Raw genomic sequence first — 21,702 nt, forward strand, 5'->3', positions numbered from 1 at the left:
ATTATGTTGGAATGGCATGTTTAATATTGTTGGATGGACATGTTGAACATATATTTAGTTGTGAGAATTGTAACATGTTAGTATGGATGGTTGGTTCAAACATGTTTGGTTGGGAACACTAGATTATTTTATATATATTGATTCAGATCGATTGATCGTTGTTCCCTTTTAGCTTTTCACTACTTTATGAGGGCGGAGGACCTTGTTTAGTAAGTTGAAACCTTATACCCATATACAGGGGTTGATCAGTATTAAAGGAAAGGTTGGATTTAATTGGAATGAGTCTTGTTTGATACCTTTGTGATCACTTACTTAATTCCAAGATAAAAACAGTTGTGAATAAATGTGGATTGTATGTCTTATGTGATTGTTGAGTCATGACAGTGTTTCAATTTGTAAATCATGTAAAGTGAAACTGAGTAGCAATAGCTTTAGACTGTGCACGTCTAAAGTGACGGACAAACAGGAGTTGGGGTTCATGGTGGTAGCCCATGGCCTTTATCTCAGACCGGATTTATCACCGTGTCCTATTTTTTATTCAAACGTTCCTCGATATCGCAGGTCACTGAGGTTACGGAGTCGCGCCCGTACCTCGTCTTCCTTAGTGAAGCCTCTAGCTAGAAAACTCGGTCCATTGTCTATTTCAACTAAAATAATACTATTGTTATAAGTCTAGCCTAGTCTAGTCAAGTATGGTCGTCAAATTATCGTGTTTTGTCTGCCCTTATTTATGTTCATTAGTATCATGTTAGGATTGTTCGTTTAATAGTATCATGTTAGGATCTTTATTGTTTTAGTATGTAGTACTCAGCTTTGTTGATTACGTGCTTTGTTTGTGTGTGTTGATCATGGCTATGCCTTATTGATCTTGTGATGACCCAACTTTGGTGAGCAGTCTCTAAGGATCAATAAGCGTTGCCCATCTACAGGTTTGAAGATGATGCATCATTGGGATCGGGATTAGAGAGCTTGTAGTTATATTTGTTTTGTTAAGTGATTTTGTTTGTTAATTTGGATTTGAAATTTGTCGTACTATTCGTGTTTCCTTATTTCCGTTAATTGGTTTTTGGACTTAATATGTAATCGATTATTTATGAACCTAAAAGTTAGTTTTATGTTTTCCGCTGCAAAATTGTGAATAAGTCGTAACGTTTTCACGCGGGAGATAATACTTTGATAATTCTCTATAGTTATATTTATAAAAGGGTTGTTTTAGAAAAGGGAATTGTCGGGGTGTTACAAATAGGGGGGATGATATTGTTGTAAAACTGGCATCTGTAGGAAGTAGATTGGTTGGTTGGAGTAAAGACAAGTTCGATGATATTGGGAAGCAAATAGATGATACGGAAAAAGCTCCCAAACTAGCACAACAAGGACCGATATCTGATGACAGCTGCGAAGAGTGTGCTAAGCTCGAAAAAACACTTGATGAGCTACACAATAAGCACGAGGCCTACTGGTACCTTAGGTCTATGGTTTCGGAGATTCGTGATGGGGACTGGAACACAAGTTACTTTCACCACAAGGCTTCTCAACGTAAGAAGAGGAACACTATTCATGACCTGTATGATAACAATAGTGTATGGCGGGTGGATGAGGAGAAAGTGGAAAATATAGTCACTGATTATTATACTAATCTTTTTTCCTCTTTAGAAACTCCAAACACAAATATGCAGGAGGTTCTCAAGCATGTGCATAACACTATCACAGAAGAAAATAATCTGGACCTGCTAAAGCCATATACGAAGGAAGAAGTTTACGGTGCTCTACAACAAATGCATCCTTGCAAAGCCCCGGGACCGGATGGAATGCATGCAATTTTTTACCGAAGATTTTGGCATATTGTGGGCGACGATGTAGCAACTTTTGTGATTAATACCCTACAGGCAGCCTCTCACTAAGTCTGGTAAACAAAACTAATGTAGCTTTAATTCCGAAAGTCAAGTCTCCTACTTCAATGTCTGAATTTCGTCCCATCAGTTTATGTAATGTTCTGTATAAATTGATTTCAAAGGTCCTTGTCCTTAGACTGAAAGCCATCCTACCCGGGGTGGTAACGGAGAATCAAAGTGCATTTGTCCCAGGGAGACTCATTACAGATAATGCTCTCATAGCCCTAGAACTGTTCCACACTATGAAAAAGAGGAGCAAGAGTAAAAGGGGCATGATAGCACTGAAACTTGATATGAGCAAGGCGTACGACAGAGTAGAGTGGGGATTTCTGAGAAAGCTTCTTCTTACAATGGGGTTCGATGGGAGATGGGTCAACTTGGTGATGGACTGTGTTACCACCGTCACATACTCTTTCATTATAAATGGGAGGGTGTGTGGTGCGGTGTCCCAAGGGGATCCTCTTTCCCCTTATTTGTTTATTTTAGTAGCCGATGCTTTTTCTCTTATGCTACAAAATAAAGTTAGAGAAGGGAAATTACATGGAACAAAGGCGAGTCGTAGTGGTCCGGAAATCTCACATTTATTGTTTGCTGACGACAACTTACTTTTTGCTAGAGCAACTCGACAAGAATGTGAAGTGATAGTTGATTTACTCAACAGCTATGAATGGCCAGAAAATTAATTATGAGAAGTCGAAAGTTTCTTTTAGCAGAGTGGTGAGTACTGAACAACAACAATCTTTGATGAATATTCTGAACATGCGACAGGTCGACAGACATGGTAAATATCTTGGCATCCCCAGCGTGGCGGGAAGGTCAAAAAAGGCCGTGTTTGGAGCTCTCATGGGTAGAGTTTGGAAGAAGCTACAAGGGTGGAAGGAGAAATTACTTTCGAGAGCAGGGAAGGAGGTACTACTGAAATCTGTCATCCAAGCCATCCCGACCTATTTAATGGGCGTGTACAAATTCCCTAGCACGATCATCCATGAGATAGAGTCGGCCATGGCCCGTTTCTTTTGGGGTCAGAAAGGAATGCAGAGAAAGGTCCACTGGAAGAGTTGGGAGGCGATGTGCAATCCGAAGTGCATTGGTGGTATGGGGTTTAAAGATCTAGCAATATTCAATGACGCATTACTAGGAAGGCAGGCGTGGAGATTAGTTCACAAGGAGGGGTCGTTATTAAGCAAGGTTATGAAAGCAAAATACTACCCAAATTGCTCTTTCCTTGATGCTTATTTGGGCTATGCGGGCAGCTATTCCTGGTGCAGCGTGTGGAGTTTCAAAGCCCTCCTAAAGGAGGGTATCATCTGGCGCATAGGAAATGGGGCGAGAGTAAATGTGTGGAAGGAGCCGTGGCTCACTGATGAAGGTGGGAGATTTATAATGAGCAATGAAACAGAAGGCATTACATCAGTTAGTGATCTCATAGATATGTCAAGGATGGAATGGAATTTTTACTTAATATCTAGCATATTTAATGAGAGAGACCAGAAATTTATCATGGCCATACCATTGAGCTATAGAGCACCCCCTGATGTACTCACTTGGGCGTATTCGAATGATGGTCTGTACTCCACAAAAACTGCATATATGCTAGGGAAAGGCTGCAACTTTGACGCATTCCACCTTGCTTGGCTATAAATCTGGAACATGAATGTAACACCGAAGGTAAGACACTTCTTCTGGAGGTTGTGTACCAACACTTTACCTACCCGCCTGCTGCTACACTCCCGCCATTTAATTGAAGGGGCTGCATGCCCATGGTGTGGGGTGGAACCTGAGTCAAGTTCCCATGCCATATTCGATTGTGTACGAGTGCAGGAGCTGTGAGAGGACAAGGACAGTGGTTGTGCAAGCCTTCTTTGTGACAGAAGCGGAGACATGTGCAACATGGTGATGCGTTGGAAAGGGGCAGCTGGTGGAATCAAGCAACGCGCAGCGTTTTTGGCTTGGGTAGTATGGACAGAAAGGAACCTCAAAGTGTTTGAAGACAAAACTACACCAAACACCATTCTGCTTGCTAGAGTGGATAGGCTAGTCCTGGAGCATGACAAGTACAGCAAGCGCATTTACACTCGCTCTTTGCCAAGACGACGACCTAGTAGCAGCTCGTGGATTACTCCCCCCGTTGGTGTTGTTAAGCTCAATGTGGATGCCTCTTTGGCTACGGAAGGTTGGATAGGAATGGGTGTTGTTGCCCGTAACCATGAAGGGAGAGTCTTGGTTGCTGCGACACGTCGAGTACGCGCTTGGTGGCCGGTGGAAGTGGCGGAGGGCAGGGCCTTGGTCATGGCACTCAAGCTAGCACGGCAATATGGATACACTGATGTCATCATGGAATCAGATTGTGAAGTGTTGATTAATCGCCTCTCTGAGAGCTGCTACCTTCTTTTTAGACTTTGATAATGTTTTCAGACTGAAGTGTTGATGATATACTTTCCCTTAGTAGTTCTCTTTATTCTATTGTATGGTCTAAAAGGGGTGGAAATTTTGTTGCACACCACCTTGCTAAGCTAATGCCGTTTGGTGTAGAACAAGTATGGGTGAATCACTGTCCATTAGAGATCACTCCTTATGTACCCATGGACACTTTGTCCCTTGATTAATGCATTAGCTCGACTTTCCCCTCAAAAAAAAAAATTCATTTTTCTTAGAACTCTAAATATGGGAACCATGGACACTTTGTCCCTTGATTAATGCATTAGCTCGACTTTCCCCTCAAAAAAAAAAATTCATTTTATCAAACAGAACTATAAATATGGGACGGAAGGAGTACTTCACATTTAATCAAATTCAACCATAAAATGGTGTACAATTTAAATCAAAAAATCATATTACATCCAACAATAGTAACTTCTTTATTATGCTCAAAGTTGCTCATAATATAATTATTTACTATAATATAACCATTTTCAATCACTTGGGTCAAAAACAGCTTCAGTCGGGTCAAAAACAAGTTCAGTCGAGTTTTGACCCATTACTTTTTGGGTTGTTCGGATTTCAGATAAAATCAAGTTACGGTCACAAAATCTTGTTTGGGTCAGTTTTCGAGTTGGGCCGATTTTTGACCAGTTTAAAGGTAACTCCTAAAAGCCTAAACCTTAGGTTCACTACCAACTAATAATGAACAAAAGCCTAGACCATAAAATGAAGGACTAATGGGTTCAACAAGCTTAGTTCAGACTCTTCCGAGGTCACCCCTCAACATAACATAACCAATTTACAAAATCAAAAAGAAGAAAAGAAAAGGAAGAAAAAAAGGCAGCTTGGTTATCTGATACAAATTGTAACTATGAATCTGTGATGATATCAACCACTTTGAGCAAGCATGACGAGCCCAAATCTTAGAATTCACCTTAACCAAATGGGGCAGGCCAAAAGAACCAAGGAATACAGAGTTGTAGGTAAGCAAGAATAGCAGCTACACAATATATACAAGCTTATCCAGTTCAATGAAAACCCCATATGCTTCCCAAAGCTGAGCTCATCTCAATCAAAGACCAACCGCTTGAAATCCCATTTCCTTACTCCAAGTTACCAGGAACATCCACCAATACATCATAGTAACCCACAGCATCATGCATATCATTCTGCTCTTAGCCTCAAAATCTCCTTTGCTGTCCGCAGTCGAAAATAAGGCATCTTTTCCTACAATAAAGAAAATAATTCATTTCACACATACCATAAAATTGCAAACTTTAACAACGGAGGGAGTAGATTCTTTCTTCTCAAATCCAAGCATTTGGATGTTGTCGAAAGTACTCTCAATGTTCTTCCCATTTGGAATCAAGGAGAGATTTTTTTTCTTTAAAAAAGAGATTTTTTTTCTATATATATATATATATATATATAGATTTAGGTTCCTATGAGAACCATCTTATGGTGAGAACTCTAATCCTCACCGTTTATTATTCACATCATACACGTTCATTTCTTTTATCCATGGTAGTACACAACTATTCTAACACAAATTTAGAAACCATCCCTTCATCCTCTAGCTTTCCCTGCACACTTTCTTCGACACCATTAATTTCAAGCTAGCTATCATAGAAGGACTCATATTACTCACTCCTCTAGCTATCATTAAAACACTTTAGTTTCTCCCATTCTAAGGTGATGATTTTAGGGGCGATTAATTCAACGGTTTACAGTGGTGTTCCGGTGAATACTCTGTCAACAATGGTGCGTCTCCCGGCGTAAATTACCTGAAAATTCAGAATCGTGGCCATTGAAGCTAGACAAGCCAAGACGATTTTCGTTTCGATTCAGAATTGTGGCCATGGAAGCGCACTTGGTATTTGGTTATGATCGATCACTTCATTCCACTTCCCAATAAAAAATTAAACTATAAACCTCCTATAAGTATTCGCCCACAATAGAAAAACGAGGAACAGTAACATTTTAACATTTTGAAGCAGTGTAATGATTATTAGGAATTGGTGTATTATGAAAACATATGTATTTAACTGATTATTAAACTATTCATACTTGTTTTTTTATTGTAGGATTGAACGAGATTCCCTAGTGCGCTTAAGTACCTAAAGATTTTGATGTACACTTTTTAGAACTGAATGCATATATTTTAAACTAAATGTGCATATTTTTTTGACTAAATATGCATATTTTGTTGTTTTCAAAAAATCAAAAATTATTTTCATCTCGAAAAAAATGGTGCACATATAGTTGAAATTTATGCACAGTTGGTTCAAAAAATATGCTTATTTAGTTCAAAATATATGCATAAAGGTTCTCACCATAAGAGAAGTTATCACGATAAGAGAGTTCTCACCGGAACCTCACCGTATATATATACAAAAGGAGCAAAAAGAGCAAAAAGGAATGCCAATCTACAGTAACTTACCTGAGAAAAATGCAGCCCCAAGCCTCTGCTAAAAAAATCAGCATACTTGATCATAAACACACCACAATCAAACCTGTATCAGAGCAGAATTTGAATTAAGTGAAGAGTCTACACAATTAAAAACAATAGTTTTTATTTGCATTTCAAAGCTCAAAAAATCAAGCTTTTCCTGTCGACTATTTAAAAAGATAAGCAGTTAAAAAAGAAACCATAACATAAGGGGTTAGAGCTAAAATTTTAAAACTAATTCTTACAAAGTTGTCAATAGAGTATACGGAAAATTACATGAAATAATCCAACCTTTCGACGATTTTTCATTCATAACCTAACCTCTGAATTATTATCTAATAATCCAACCTTTGCACCCCATTAACTTTATTGCACCAAAATGGTCGTCAACCGGCTAAAAAGGTCAAACTTTTTCTTTTCTTTTTATACTGCCTCGTTCCTTCTTCCTCCTCTTTCTGCCTCCATATCCTTCTTTGCTCTCCTCTTGGCCCCTCTCACATCTACCATATCTCCACTAAAAAAACTACCCTAAGCCACCCAAGAAATCCTACAAATCACATAGCAGAGTTGTCGGACCTCCCCATTTAACATTTTTGCATAAACATGGTCGTTGTCATCATCATCAAAATCATGATAAAATCATAACCCATATACAAATTATCTAAAGCAGTAGGCTCAAGTGAGCTGCCTTGGCCAATAACAACAGTATCAATGAGACTCGTGAAAAGGCTACAAATCCAGAGCCAGTAGCAGGCCCAAAAAACTTTATAATCTCAATCATTTTATTCCTTCATTTGGGGGTTTTGAAAATGGGATGTTTTGATTTTTTTGGGTTAATTTCAAAACCAGTAATTTTATTCTGGTTCATGGGTTTCAAGATTTCCACCCAGATATTCATGGCTAGCGTTAATACATTCACAAATTTCTGGGATTTTGGTGGGATTTAGAAACTCATAAAAGTGAAGGGTTTGTGATTGATTATGGGAAGTTTGAATTGAACGTGTGGGAAAGAAGAAACTATGGCTTTGAATTGCATTATGCGTGATTGATTAATGGCAGAAAGTATCATTTGCAACAAATTTAATTAAGAGTATGAGATTGGGGAAGAAAAGTTTAAATGGTGGTATCCGAAACAATCTAGAAGTATAATTTTGTTGATTTGAGGATGATGATAATGGTGGTGAGATTTAAGTAAGGGAGACGGTGGATGAATGAGGAGAAAGAGAGGGGATGTGGGGTAGCGGAGGAGGGAGGTAGGATCGTAGGACGACCAAGGAAAGCAAGAAAGAAAATCACAAGAAAGAAGAAGGAATAATATATTTTTAATAAACTAAATAAATTATAACGAATTGTTACATGACACATGTATAACTGTTGTAATATTGTAGTATCAGGTTGGCGGTCGGTTGGGTGCAATAAAAGTTAATGGGGTGCAAAGGTTGGATTATTAGATAATAATCCAAACTACGAAGGTTGGATTATTAGCGGGAAATCGTCAAAAGATTGGATTATTTAAAGTAATGTTTCCTAGTGTATAAGTCACAAAATTCTAAGTAAGAACTCCAATATAGCTTTCCCATGGAATTAACATCCTTTCTAGATTACACTGGTTCTGGTACTGTTACTAACATCTTCATCTTCACACTGGATTGTGTTGTAATAGATCCCCAGAGTCAAAGCAAACCAGAACAACATATTCTTGGCCCAGCACTCTTTCTTCTATCAATCACTTGGATGAAGGACTAGTTGTCCCTTTGCAAGAAAGTTAATTTTTCAACCAATAATTACTTAATCCTACTAATATTAGTACCAAGTATACCAAAAACCAAGATCGTTAAACAACTGATTGTTACCTTGGGTTGTATTAAGATAGTGACAAGATCACAAGAACTTGTATTGGATTATAATTTCTAAAGGCTCTGGCCCTCTGTTTTCTTTAAGTGTTACTGTTTGACTTTTTACACTATTTAGTATGTTAAACTTTGACTTAATTATTTTATTAATAAATTAAAAGAAAATGTTTTTCGACATAGAACGGATTAGTAACAATGTATATTTTCATAATATTATTTTTTTACTATTATTTTTACTAACATAAAATTAAAGATATTGATGGTTGAACTTGTGTATTGACAAACGTGTCTCAAACAGTAACAATTAAACAAAACAAAGGAGGTACTAATCAAGTCTACTCTAGACACTTGCCACACGCAAATGTTTTGAAGTTAGTAATAATGATTTTTCACCCCATCTCGGGCTTACATCACATAACTTAATAAATTACTGCTTAAAATGTGGAAAGTTCCTATATACGGAATTTATACGAAACAAGGACTTCATACTATCATGGAATCTGGGATGATAAGTCTAATAATTAATCATGATTCTTTCAATTCCTTTTCACACCAGTAAGATGTTCAACTAATGATGTTGACCCATGTCATAAACGGACTTTGCTGGTTCATGTATCAACTAATTTCCTTTCCTAAGAGTCAATTTAAATAAGAGTTATGGGTAATAACATAAAGCCCGATTTTTTTCTGAAAATGTTGGCCGTGCTTTAATACCCTTTGTTAGGTGACTGACACGTGTACAGAAGTGTAGGTTACTATCTTCCTTTAACTTACCGGAATCCCACACAGATTGGTTTGTTTTATATAACAAAGTTTTTATATCCTGAGTCACATTTGGGTAATCGAATCAAAAAGATATCAAAGTTCATATTCTTTTAAGATTTTAGATTTTTTTTTACACTAGCTAAATTTGATTTGAGTTTATTGGGGATTGAGGAAAATATAGCGTTAGATACAACGGAGTGGAGGGAGATAATACATACCAACGAGGGTGATGTCAGCAAACTTCTCTTCCATCTCTTGCTCTTTTTTCTATTTTCTTTGAATACTTCTCTCGTTTTCCTATTTCATTTTTATTATTTTCACATATTTTTTCCTCTTCTTTAAACTGGCCTATCTTGTTTCATGTTACCTCTTATTCGTGCCTTGTTTTTACTCTCTTTAACATAACCATTTATTTCTCTTACTTCACGTTCTGTAACGGTTTCTTATAACAGTTCACATTAGCCGACCCCAATCATTTTGGGACTAAGATTTGGTTGTTGTTGTAGTAGCCAAATTTGATATGGATTAATTTTAAAAGTTAAAACGGATATGAGGATTTCAATCCATACGACCATACCTCCTTGTTTGAAGCCCTATTTCATTGCATTACTGTTTGGTGCACCAAATGGCCCCTAAAGAGTTAGTCAAACTCCTACAAATATAATGGTATCATAGCTTTAAAACTTCTTGCCATTGCCTCTATGGCCTAGCCTGCTCGTACATCAACTAGGTAACAAGAAAAGTGCCCCTTTAATCTTTATCAAAGAATAGATACAAGCCAATAATAAAATCAGCCCAAAACACTAAAAGGGAGGATGAAGAATATCATAAATTTCATGACTTAGGTCTGTTAATGACAAACAAATGAAAATCGCCACAAAAAGCAGATATCCATCTTCATGCGAAAAGGTAGGACCTGGACAATGCAAGTGTGACTAGGACATAAAAGCCTTAAGAGCTGGAACGGTGACAAAGGATGTGCTCTTATGTTCATTAGGGGATATGCTCAAACAGTTGATATTTTCAAAATTTCAGGCCTCCAAATGAGCAATACTTCTCTCTAATATGATTACAATATGCAGCAAATGACTCCTTCTGAAGTCCCTAATAGGGGTGATGCTCGGAATCAGCTCACCGTCCCTCCGTACCAGTGTCGACATGACACAACCCGGGTACAGAAACAGATTATGGGTCGGACCCGGAAGACAAGCAGATCGGCTTTGTCGACATTTTCCCTGTTCCGGTTTCTTGTTTTCCTTTTTTTATGTTGGTTGGGTAGGTGGGGAATAATACTCACCGAACTTTTTACTTCTCTCCTTTCTTGCCCTTTTTTTTACTGTTTTAAAATCTGAGAGACAAATATTATTGTTAGACTTGCCTCATTGTCTAGTACACCTTAGTCTTTATTACTTAGTGGGAATTGGGTAAACCGTAAACGTAACTCCTTTGAGTTTCCCAACCCAATACCTTTTAAACTCTGTTTAAAAGTAACTCACTATAAACCCAATTACTTTTTTTAGTTCGGTTTTATTTTAAATAAAATTTGTATGAATCTTTTTTTTTTCCAAATGGGGTGTCCCCTAGTCCGTATCAAAGTTTCGGACCCTTTCAAAATTTGTCCTCGAGTCCTTGATTTGGGAATTTCTAAAGTCTAAAACTCGGACCCCATATCCAAGTCAAGCATAACCTATTAGTCTAAGTTAGCGCATTTTGATTTACAAAGGCAATTGCTTCCCCTAACTTTACCAGAAAAGGACCAAAGGGAACAGTGATATATGGAAATTTTGCAACTGAGGCCAGACGTTGTGGCCGGTCTGCCCTCTCTGATCTCATAGCCCATATCTCAGAGGTGACTGACTCTCTATGATTAGAAAATATCACACTCTAAACCAAAACCAGATAGAAAACCCTCATTTCCTCAAGCATGAGATCAAGGACAAACAAAAATCAAATAAAAATTCTAGAAGTTACTGAAGATCATTGTCCAAACTTGGCACCCATAGACTGTTTAAGGTGGGAGAGGTGGGAGAAAGAAAGGGTGATAAGAGCAGAATAAGAAATAATAGGCAACCAATTTCAAAACATATGATTATGCCACCCAGTTTCATTTAGAGAAATTCCGCATTTCCACCACACAAAAATGGACTATAAATGAAAGCACATTCTCCTCTTTATCTAGAATGGGACATTGAAACTGTTCCTACAAGAAAGGCGGCTCACTTAAATGAACATCTGTTCTATCAATGAGCAGGAATACAAAAATGGAAAGCGGTTGAGCTGATTGGTAAGTGATTAGCCTTTATTCAAAAGGCTAAACTTCGACAATTATAGCCAGATGATACAAGGTAGATAACCAACGGCGATAACAGAACTAAAATAGGAAAACCCCATCTTACAAGCAAATAAATCAATTCCTAGATGGCAACAGTCTCTGAGAATCCAACCAAACACATTGCTCAAATCCCTCATGCATCAAGCTAATCCGTTAAAACCAATGAGTAATTTCTTTCAAAACTCTTCCATCAATGAGTAGTTCATTCTGGGATTCTTTGAGACAAAATGTGAATACCTGGGGGCTAGCCTAAACTTTTGTAGGCCCTAGCATCTACATGAGAGGTACATGAGAGGTGCATACGGGGAGCATCTTCTAAATTTTTTTGTTTAGTACTCCCTCCATAGTTTTTTAGGAATTTCACGTTGACAGGTACGAGTATTAAGGAATGTGAGTTGATTTTCTTATAATAATGATGCAAGTGGTTGATGTGTTAATTATTTATTGTAAATATTTGATAGTGGGTCAATAATTTATTTGTAAGAAAAGATGATGTGAGTATGTACGCCTGTACGGGGACCATTAAGAGAAATATAAATAATAATGAATGGGGGAGTGGGAACCTTGGATGTAATCTTTTAATGTAGAAGTTATAAAATAGAAATGTAACTCCTAAAAAAATACGGTCGGAAATGGTATATGTAACTCCTCAAAAATACGGGAGGGAGTAAGAATCCGTGATTAGAGATTAGCAAATAAAAAAAGAGAATTTTTTTTGAGATCGAACAACAATCCCTAAGGTAAATATATTTAGCTCTAAGGTAAACAAGGCAAGATCATTTGGTAAATGAATCGAGTAATATTACCAGCTTTAAGTTATGGCACGGAAATTCATCAATTTTACACCAAATTTCAATTTTGATCAACGATCGTCCACAATTCGGATCATCAAACCCAATTCAAGACTCATTTACAAATTCGGAATGACCGAATTTTAGTAACTCAACGGACTCTTATGTGAAAAATACTTCTTCATGTGTACTTGTGTCACAGAGAACAATGCCTTTCAAATAATGGGAAATTTAACCAAAACCGAACATAAAACCAAAATATGGCATAGCATAAAAAAGACTAAAGCTAAAGGAACTGGGAAAATTATTCTGGATCCTAACATAACTAAATGTTACAATTCTTAAGACATTGATATAATTCTCTCTTAATAAACCAAAGTAATGATAAAATTCTTAAACTTTGAACTCTTCTATCTAAGAATTGGCAATTTAGCACCATTCTCTATCTTCAAAAAAAATCTCAAGCATCAATTCCAAAGAAGAGAAGTAAATGAGGGAGACAACAATAAAGAGCCCGAAGCAAACTCAAGGGTTCACATGAGTTGCCACAAAGTGAATACAACACATAGACACAAATAACGAATCTTCCAAAGACGTCCAAATAAAAGCACAAGTAAATAGTCAAGATTTTTAACAGTCATGAAGAAAAAATCACTGAGAGAACAAAACTGGAAGCATCTGGCAAAATTTAAATACTTACCCATTCTGTTGTTCAGGAAGGTCTTCCACAAACTCTAGCTCCCATGAATTAACATCAATCTCCTTCCCAGTTTTGTCCTTTACTTCATCCGCAAAATATCTAGCCTACACAAGAAATAACACAAATAAGAACAAGATAATGTTTTCAATATAAGCAAAATTCAATAATTATAGATACCTTACATCTAACTTAGTGATAGTAACAAGAATCGACATTTCTACTCTTAGGTCTTTCCAATATTCATGCTTTTGAAATAGTATGCCAGGGATGTGACCTTCCTAGTTGGATTAATGTGATTAGTCCAAATAAACACATGTGTGAAAGTGAGACTAGAGTAGGGGAACAGACAAATATGATGCTTTTTGAGCAATGACAATGATTTTCATGGGTCTGACTCCAACTTTGATGTTAAAGTTTTTATTTTAGTAAAAAATAAATAATGGCTTAGTGCTAGAAAAGTTGAGACAATCCAAAATTACAAAAGCAACCAGGAGGAATTCAAAACACATTTCTGGTGATTGCTTAGGTGGGTAATTTAGCTTCTTAAATCCTGAAGAATCTGGTGCTGTTAAGTGTGTTAAAGGAGGAAGTTGACTTGCCATCTCCAGTGGATAATCTGGATAATGATTGACTTGATAATAGAGTAACTTTTGGTTGCAAGCAGGCCGATTATCATGCACAAGATCTTAATTGGGACAATGACCAAGAGTTTATTGCAACCAACAAAATATTATTAGAGGCCCCTGTTCCAGGATTTAATCTAGGAAGTAGGAACAAACAAATAGAAAGCAGAAAATTTTCAAGCCCAATAATATGTACGAGGGCAAGGTCTAAAGAAAGGCTTCTTACATTAGGTTTTGATGTGTTGGAATAGTTGTATATTTCTCTGTTTCTAACTAATATGTTTTTGCTAAGAAAACCTAATGAGTTTTTCCATGATAAATCTGTCAGTGTGGAAGTGATAACACATTAACAATTCTGGATACAACAAATGCTAACAGCAATACATACCAATACTTTCAAAACCTTGAGATCTCTTCCACCCAACGAGTCCAGATACTGAAATGACTTATCCTTCACGTTAATGACTGCCAAACACCAATGTACTTCTTTGTGGATAGGAACAAATATCTGTCATGATTGGCATATCCAGGTCAGTAACCCAAAACAGGGCATAAATGATGGAACGAAATGAAGATTGAGAACACGAACTACTACTTTGTCACACTCCAAGAGTCCATATCCAAGCTTCCTCTGTGTGGTCCATCTTCTAACAGCTTTATAATCATAGCCATTTCTTCCACCTATCAGCTGCAATCATAAATAGGAAAATTTAAATGTTATACGGTCATTTACCAGTAAACAAAGGGTAAAATCAGGTCAGAACATCCGATATTGGGATAAAAGAAAAAACAAAAAAGTTATAAAAAAAAATTGTTGTCCATTTTTCAAAGCGATAACTATATTTCCCAAATCATAAATGACTATTACTTATCAGCCAATACTACCAAATTACCGATACCAAGGCAGATAATATAAAATTGTACACTTCATCAGCTGACAACTTTTACGTGACACAGCAAATAAACTACGCTTTAGCGCAGACTGCCACCACAACCATATTTCAAAGCTCTGATTTGCAGCAATCACATCTATTTGCATGATTCAGATCTCAATATTGTAAACCCAATTCTGTATAACGAATCACTCTAATATCATTTAATTAAACCAGTGTATGAAAAGGCACAACTAGGCACTAGGCGACCGAGGTAAAGCGTTTGTTTTGTTCTAGCGAGGCCCATTCAATGAGGTGCACTTGAGGCGCACACAAGTCATTCTTTGAAATTTAATACAGTGCACCTTACTTCAATGAGGGGACCGAAGTGCACCCAACGCGCGCGTAGGCATGGCAAGATCCTTATCGCCTTAGTGCACCTTGAGCTTTTTTATACATTGAGTCAAACATAAAAGGTACATGCAATACGCATTCAATAATATCAAACATCAATGGTACATGGGGTCAAAATCCCGCAACATTTATGAAATCACCACTATAAATTGTCCATGCAAAGAAACCAGCTCAAGAATGATAAAAGGCACCAAAGGCATGAAAGTCAAAACATTGAAAGCCTCTAGCAGTCGGTGAACATTTTTATCCAAGGGATAAAACCCCGCACGGCAATTCGACTGACTTTGTTATACGGCACGGAATGCTGGGCAGTGAAACATTGTCACGTGCACAAGATGAATGTGGCGGAGATGGCATGTTACAACAAGAAAGGATCGTTTGAGGAACGAGATTATTAGGAAGAAAGTAGGGGTTGCACCGATTGAGTGTAAGATGATGGAAAATCGTTTAAGATGGTTTGGACATGTAAGCAGAAGATCTAGTGATGCCCCGGTTAGGAGGATAGAAAGGTGGCAAAGTGATAGATTTGCAAGGGGTAGGTCGTAGGGGAAGACCTAAGAAAACTTGGAGGAAGGTGATTGAGCACGATATGAGCTTTCTTGGGATTGAGGAAAATATGGCGTTGGATAGGACAAAGTGGAGGGAGAGAATATACATTGATGACTTTATACAACTTCCATGTTTCTGTTTCTCTCTATTTATTACATATATATATATATATATATATATATATATATATATATATATATATATATATATATATATATTTTCTATTTTTTTTTTCTATATTTTTTTTAAGTCTTTTAATTTTTTTTTAATTTTACATGCTATTTTGAAATGTACTTATTTTACTTGTTCATTTATTTTAAACTTTACTTATTTTTTATAATCTCTTACAATATTTCTTCTATAATATATATATATATATATACATTTTTCTCTTATCTTACTTTCATTAATTCCACTTTCCCTTCCTTGTTTTTTCTTTTTTTACTTCCTGCTCCTTTCTGGTTTGATTGGTGACAATGACGATCTCCTACGACGATTCATGTTAGCCGAACCAAAATCATTTTGGGACTAAGGCTTTGTTGTTGGATAAAACCCCTTCATGTTCGATTCAGAAGCTTGTAAGGGATATGAGTTTGAGTGATCCATATTTTAAATCATACCCAGGGGTCCCACCCTCCAAACCCCCAATGTATCGTGTTCTCATACCTTGAGGTGATGTGGGATTGGAGAAAAACCCAATGTCTACAAATAACAACTCTATCATTTTCATTTCTTCACCAGTACCATCATCTCCACCACCCAACCTAAGCAACCCCATGATACTATACCTCTAATCAACGACCACAAAATCGACCACCAACATACACCAACAGATCAACCCCATCACCAACCATTGTCGCCATAGCCTGAGAAAATCAAGAACTTTCTTGCCTTTCGTTAGTCTTTAATCTCTTTACCAATTTCGACCACAATTTATTGTTTTAGTCCATTAAAGTTCAACATCTGGAACTATAACGGATGAACAGAAGGAATTTAAAGCTGAAATTTGAATATTTATAGAAGGATGATGTACAATGTGTCTATAAATATGGGTGCTGAGAATTTATCTTGGGGCTTTCCCATTCTTTTGGTGGTGATCTATATTTTTGTTTTGGATGATAATTTTAGTATTGATCTACGCAATGTAAGCTGTTTTTTTATTTTGAAATGATGTGGGCAGTAGAATTGTTTGGATTTTGAAATAATTTGAGCAACAGCTTTGAAGAACATGACAAATTTCAAACTCCTACGAATACGGGAGTGAAAAAAATATGTTATCTTTATTTTTATTTTGCCATTCAAAATGCTGAGTTTTTGACTGAATTTTATCCAAACCAAACATATAGGTTAAGGTATGGCTTACTAGGTATGAACCGAATGACTCGTCCCAAACCTTCGGCTTGATATCTAACCTAATACCTCATACCAGATGATGAAACACATCCCTAACTGTAACTTGTTCTTTACCTCTCATTCCACACAAAAAACAGCCACGAGAGAAGGTTACGCAATGAGGCCTATGAATGGGAGAGGGGGGATTTAAACATGTAACCTATTGCACATAAGCCCTCAATCTTAACCACTAGGCCAAGTGTGCACTGGTTTGGAACCAGCAGAAACATATGCTGGGGCAGCAAGACATATGGTATATGTACATGGCTATTGATTAGACAAAGGATTTTAGAAGACCTTCATAAGCATGGTCGCACCATCAACTCACTTGGGCATGAGGATGGTGCTGCCAAAGAAACCCCCCACGAGCAATAATGTTTTGAAATGCATTGAATAAGTGATGCAGCACAAGTCATGTACATACAAGGTCGCAACCTAACCTAAAAAGAAGTTGAGGTTACCCAAAAAATCAACTCAAAAATGAGCTGACAACAAAATCCAGACTCCAGCCTCTGAATGAACAATGTAGTGGGGAAATAACAAAGTATATTGCCAATACTTCCATCAGGCAATCAAGAATCAACTACTTGATACAAGATTTACCCATATAAGCTCCTCGTACCCAGATTCGACACAAACATATTCTTCACAGGAGAAGACATCAAATTCTCGTACATAAAATCCCATACAAAGACCCCATCAACAGATATGATAGATGCAGTATTCAATTTTGACAATTTATGGGACATGCCTATCTATTGGTACGGGATAAGAAATTCATGCTCAAGTCCCAAGTATTAGAACCACTGTTACCTGGTTCGCTAGTATGAGATTGGGTACGGGTTCGCAATTCGCTACCTAATTTGCTAAATTAGACCAAAATTATACCATTTTGATGCTATAATTCGCTTTTTCGGTTCGCGGTTCGTGGGCTGATTGGAGGATTAGGTAACACTGATTAGAACAATGAGTTCTTCCTCAGAATCAGTCTCCATAAGTGCATTTTAAAGCATATCCATATGCACTAGATTCAACTACCAAAGCACCAAGTTTAAATTACAAGACACTAGAAAGTAGAAACCTCCTGTACTTTTAGCATGGAACTTATCTTCAACCATTATTTGGGAAGACAAAACAGACAGCAGAACAGACGAAGTGAGGATGCGCAATATTGTACAGCTATTAATTTTCTGACAAGTCCATAGTTACCTATGTACTCCACCCATTACAACCCCATTCCCTTCACCTGATTTTTGCCGAACTTAAAATATTTTCATTAACTTAAAGCTATTTTACTGATTACAACATTTTTTACTGATTCCCTGTGTTATTTGTTCTTTAGAGTTACTGATTTTTACTGATTATAACTTATCTTCAATGAATAAAACTTATTTTACTACTGATTAAAACTGATTCTTACTTACTAAAATTTAAATTTACTGATTAAATTGACTTTTACTGAATACTATTATTTTAAGGAGAAGAGAACAGGGCTTACATAGAAACAATGTAGGAACTCCGACAAGCAGAGATGCCCCTGTGGGAGTCACTCATTTGACAGTACTTCCCAACAAAAACCATTGTTCAAACCGACGAAAAGGTTTAATAGCCATGACAAAAGGTAAAGTATTTTCTGATTATACAAGTTCAAAAAGAAGAACCATAATACATTTGTCATTTTTGTTCAATTGACAATTTGAAGGAACCAATGCCCGAGCTCCCTCGCACACAATATTGTATAACAATGGAGAAGAGATGGCAATGGATTACTGACCCAATCCAAAACCAACAAATTCAACACATTCTTCAGGGGTCTGGATGATGGTTCGGCATAACGTATATGTCTATATGGGACCTCGGTCAAGTCTGGATTCTGGTCCAACTATTCAAACCCAATACCGCTAAAACCAGTTTATCCACCCTAGACACTAGCCAATCATGATTTCATGAAGTCATGAGTTTCTCAAAATGAGCAGGTAGTCCTCCACAAATTTGAAGTGTGGCTGGAGAGTTTCATAGGCTCGTCAATTATCTATCTGCTCGCACATAAGTGTTTCAAGAAAAATGTGTTTCAATTAAGTTCTCCATTCCAACCTATATCGAGGTCCAATGATTGAGATAAGTTTCAATCATTTAAAGTGCAAAGAATCAAGCTTAAGTCCACAAAAAGTATAGTTCAACTGAAAGCATAAGACCAACAGACATGCCAATGGTGAAAATCAATAAAGAACATCACAAACCTTCTTGTAAAAAAATGTATTGAAGAAATGACAATTTAAAAATTTCTTCGGCTCTCTTCTTTCTCTCTCTTTCAGCAGTTCAAGATATACATTGATGACCTGCCAAAGAAGAAGGGAAGAGATGTCAGTGATAAACATGCTAACATCCCCCTAATCCAAAGAGGAAGATTTGGGAAATGCAACTCACTTCATCATTCAGCCATGCACCTGGTCTCAAGCACTGCAAAATTTCACCAGTAATCTGGATGTTGGAGTTGTCGTGACTGACCAAAATCTTTCTCCTGCAGCGGATGGAAACAACAAAGTCATACAGCCAAAGCTACCAAAATATACCAGATTACACATGTTTGAGACTTGAGCTAATACCGATTAGAATTTGAGAACGCACGCACAACATCTCTATCCTCCTCTTCTGTGAGAGGCACAAAAGGCTCAAACAACAAGCCCTGCAGTTTCATAATAAAAAAAGAAAATCAGTAATTTAAAATCCCACAAACTAACATTAAACTTGTCTTGATGTGGCAATTAGACAAAGACTTGATAGAGCCTCAAAGGCCAAAACAATATAACAAAGAAAATCCACCTGTCCTGGTTTCTTCAGCTCCTTGGATTTCTTCTCCTCCTTTTGTTTCTGCAACAGGCGCATAGACTGCCATCGAGCGTTTTCTATTTTAATATTAGAGCCTAAAGTAGTGAGCTTAGTAGAATAATTCCTGTCAACGGTACTCAGCAATTGTTTATATGCCTCCCGACCAAGCGATACAACTTTACCAGAATGTACAGCTTCAATCAAATTTGGAACCTCAGAAAGACCCTGAATAGCACCCTTTTTCAAGGTATCACCTTTTAGAATTCTACAGTCGTCAGAAACCACTGGTCTTACTTGATGGCCATCTTGTAAAATTTCCACCTCTTCCCAACCCTTAGAAATCACATCTTCCTTCTGAGGCTCGGTATCCACATCAATCACTTCCTTATCTTTACCTACCTTTATAAATTTCAAAGCACCAAGGGCATCGTGTTTCGCCTGCGCATACTTCCTAAACACATTCCCCATTGAACCCTTCCAACAGATTCCACTATCCCTACGCTTTAATACAGTAGAAAATAACCCAGGTTTAGTATGCTTAACAGGGGCATGAACCTCCCTTCGAAGCTTCTCCGGCTCAGGATACCGATTTAATCTTGAAACAGTGGTCGATAACTTCCCAAGGCTCTGAATGTTAATAGTCCTCCGTTTCTTTGCTATATGGGTATCAACTTGATTACTATAATAAGGAAAAGGATCCGATGAATTAAATGATGGAGATGGATTGCATAAGCTAACACATTCATCCGTTCGCTTACGATTACTTGTTAGGGCACCCATTGTCAGGCCCGTCCCTGAGTCAGGGAAGGAGGGGCGCCCGATACTACCAATTTTAAGTAGAATTGTCAAGTGAATATAGACTAATTAACATCATATCTAATATATTTAACAATTTGAGACCATCATATCAGAAAATTACAAATAAACACTTTTTGAATCAATAAAATCAACAGAAATATCCAAATAATACCGAGAATAGCACCAGCAGAGAAGGAGAGGTGGTTGCAAGAGGCGCCGCCGACTAGAGATGGTGATTACTGGTGGTTGTCTTGGAGAAGACTGATTAGGGTTCTAAGAAGAGGAAGGAGATGCAAAGCAGATGCGACTGTGCCCGATATGGAGTTTGGGAAGAGAGAAATTTTATCCCTTTGTTTTTACCTTTTCACAAATTTGTACTTTTATCCCGTAAAAAAAAACTGTTTTTAACACACCTTAATTAGTACTCCCTCCGTTTCTTTTTGATCTTCCTGTTTGGAGTTTTGGGTGGAAATTAAGAAACTAGAATCTTTTAATGATTGGGTGTAAGAGTAATGATTGGGTGTAAGAGAAAATAATAAATAAATGAAGAAAGTAATAAAGAAATGAAGGAGAGAGAATATGTTTTTATGAAAGTAATAAAAAATCATAAAAGTGGGGTTGGGTGGGTGAATAGGGAAATGTGAATGAATTAAATAAGGGATGGTGGGGAAATTTATGGTAAAAAGTCATGTCCCAAAATAGAAACAGGAATATCAAATAGAAACGACATTTATAGAAACAGGAAGATAAAAAAGAAATGGAGGGAGTATTTTTAAAAAAGAAATTTGACAAATTGTTTTATATCACACAAAAAAAAAAAGTGTATTTTACCAACAAAAAAAGTAATGTTTTCTACCACCTTTGTAATTATTTTACTCAAATCTAATATCTAATCTAATCTAATATATATAAAGGAGGAAATCTAATGATTTCGATCAATAAGATATATTTTAATTAACTAATTACTAATATATACAACTCTATCCAAAATCAAACACTCTAATAATTATAATAAACAATAT

General features: G+C 36.9%; 1 protein-coding gene across 1 annotated transcript; it reads right to left on the reverse strand.

Annotated features, from left to right (window-relative positions):
- Positions 1-5,010: 5,010 nt before the first annotated feature.
- LOC110803242 (ubiquitin-like-specific protease ESD4) lies at positions 5,011-21,026 on the reverse strand. Its single transcript, XM_022008737.2, has 9 exons — positions 19,877-21,026; positions 19,660-19,739; positions 19,481-19,574; positions 19,294-19,392; positions 14,422-14,514; positions 14,215-14,334; positions 13,204-13,307; positions 6,754-6,826; positions 5,011-5,540 (listed from the first exon to the last, which is right to left on the reverse strand). The coding sequence occupies exons 1-9, from the start codon at positions 20,660-20,662 to the stop codon at positions 5,478-5,480; spliced, it is 1,512 nt and encodes a 503-aa protein (XP_021864429.1). The 5' UTR covers positions 20,663-21,026; the 3' UTR covers positions 5,011-5,477.
- Between the last annotated feature and the right edge of the window lie 676 nt (positions 21,027-21,702).

Source organism: Spinacia oleracea, chromosome 5 (assembly GCF_020520425.1).
Source record: "Spinacia oleracea cultivar Varoflay chromosome 5, BTI_SOV_V1, whole genome shotgun sequence".
In the NCBI taxonomy this organism is placed as follows: domain Eukaryota; kingdom Viridiplantae; phylum Streptophyta; class Magnoliopsida; order Caryophyllales; family Amaranthaceae; genus Spinacia; species Spinacia oleracea.

Coding starts and splice junctions, on each gene's coding strand:
- LOC110803242 (XM_022008737.2), bottom strand. CDS start 20,662: ATGGGTGCCCTAACAAGTAATCGTAAGCGAACGGATGAATGTGTTAGC. Junction 14,335..14,421: donor GACTCTTGGAGTGTGACAAA/GTAGTAGTTCGT, acceptor CAATCATGACAG/ATATTTGTTCCTATCCACAA. Junction 6,827..13,203: donor CTTCCTGAACAACAGAATGG/GTAAGTATTTAA, acceptor GCTCTGATACAG/GTTTGATTGTGGTGTGTTTA.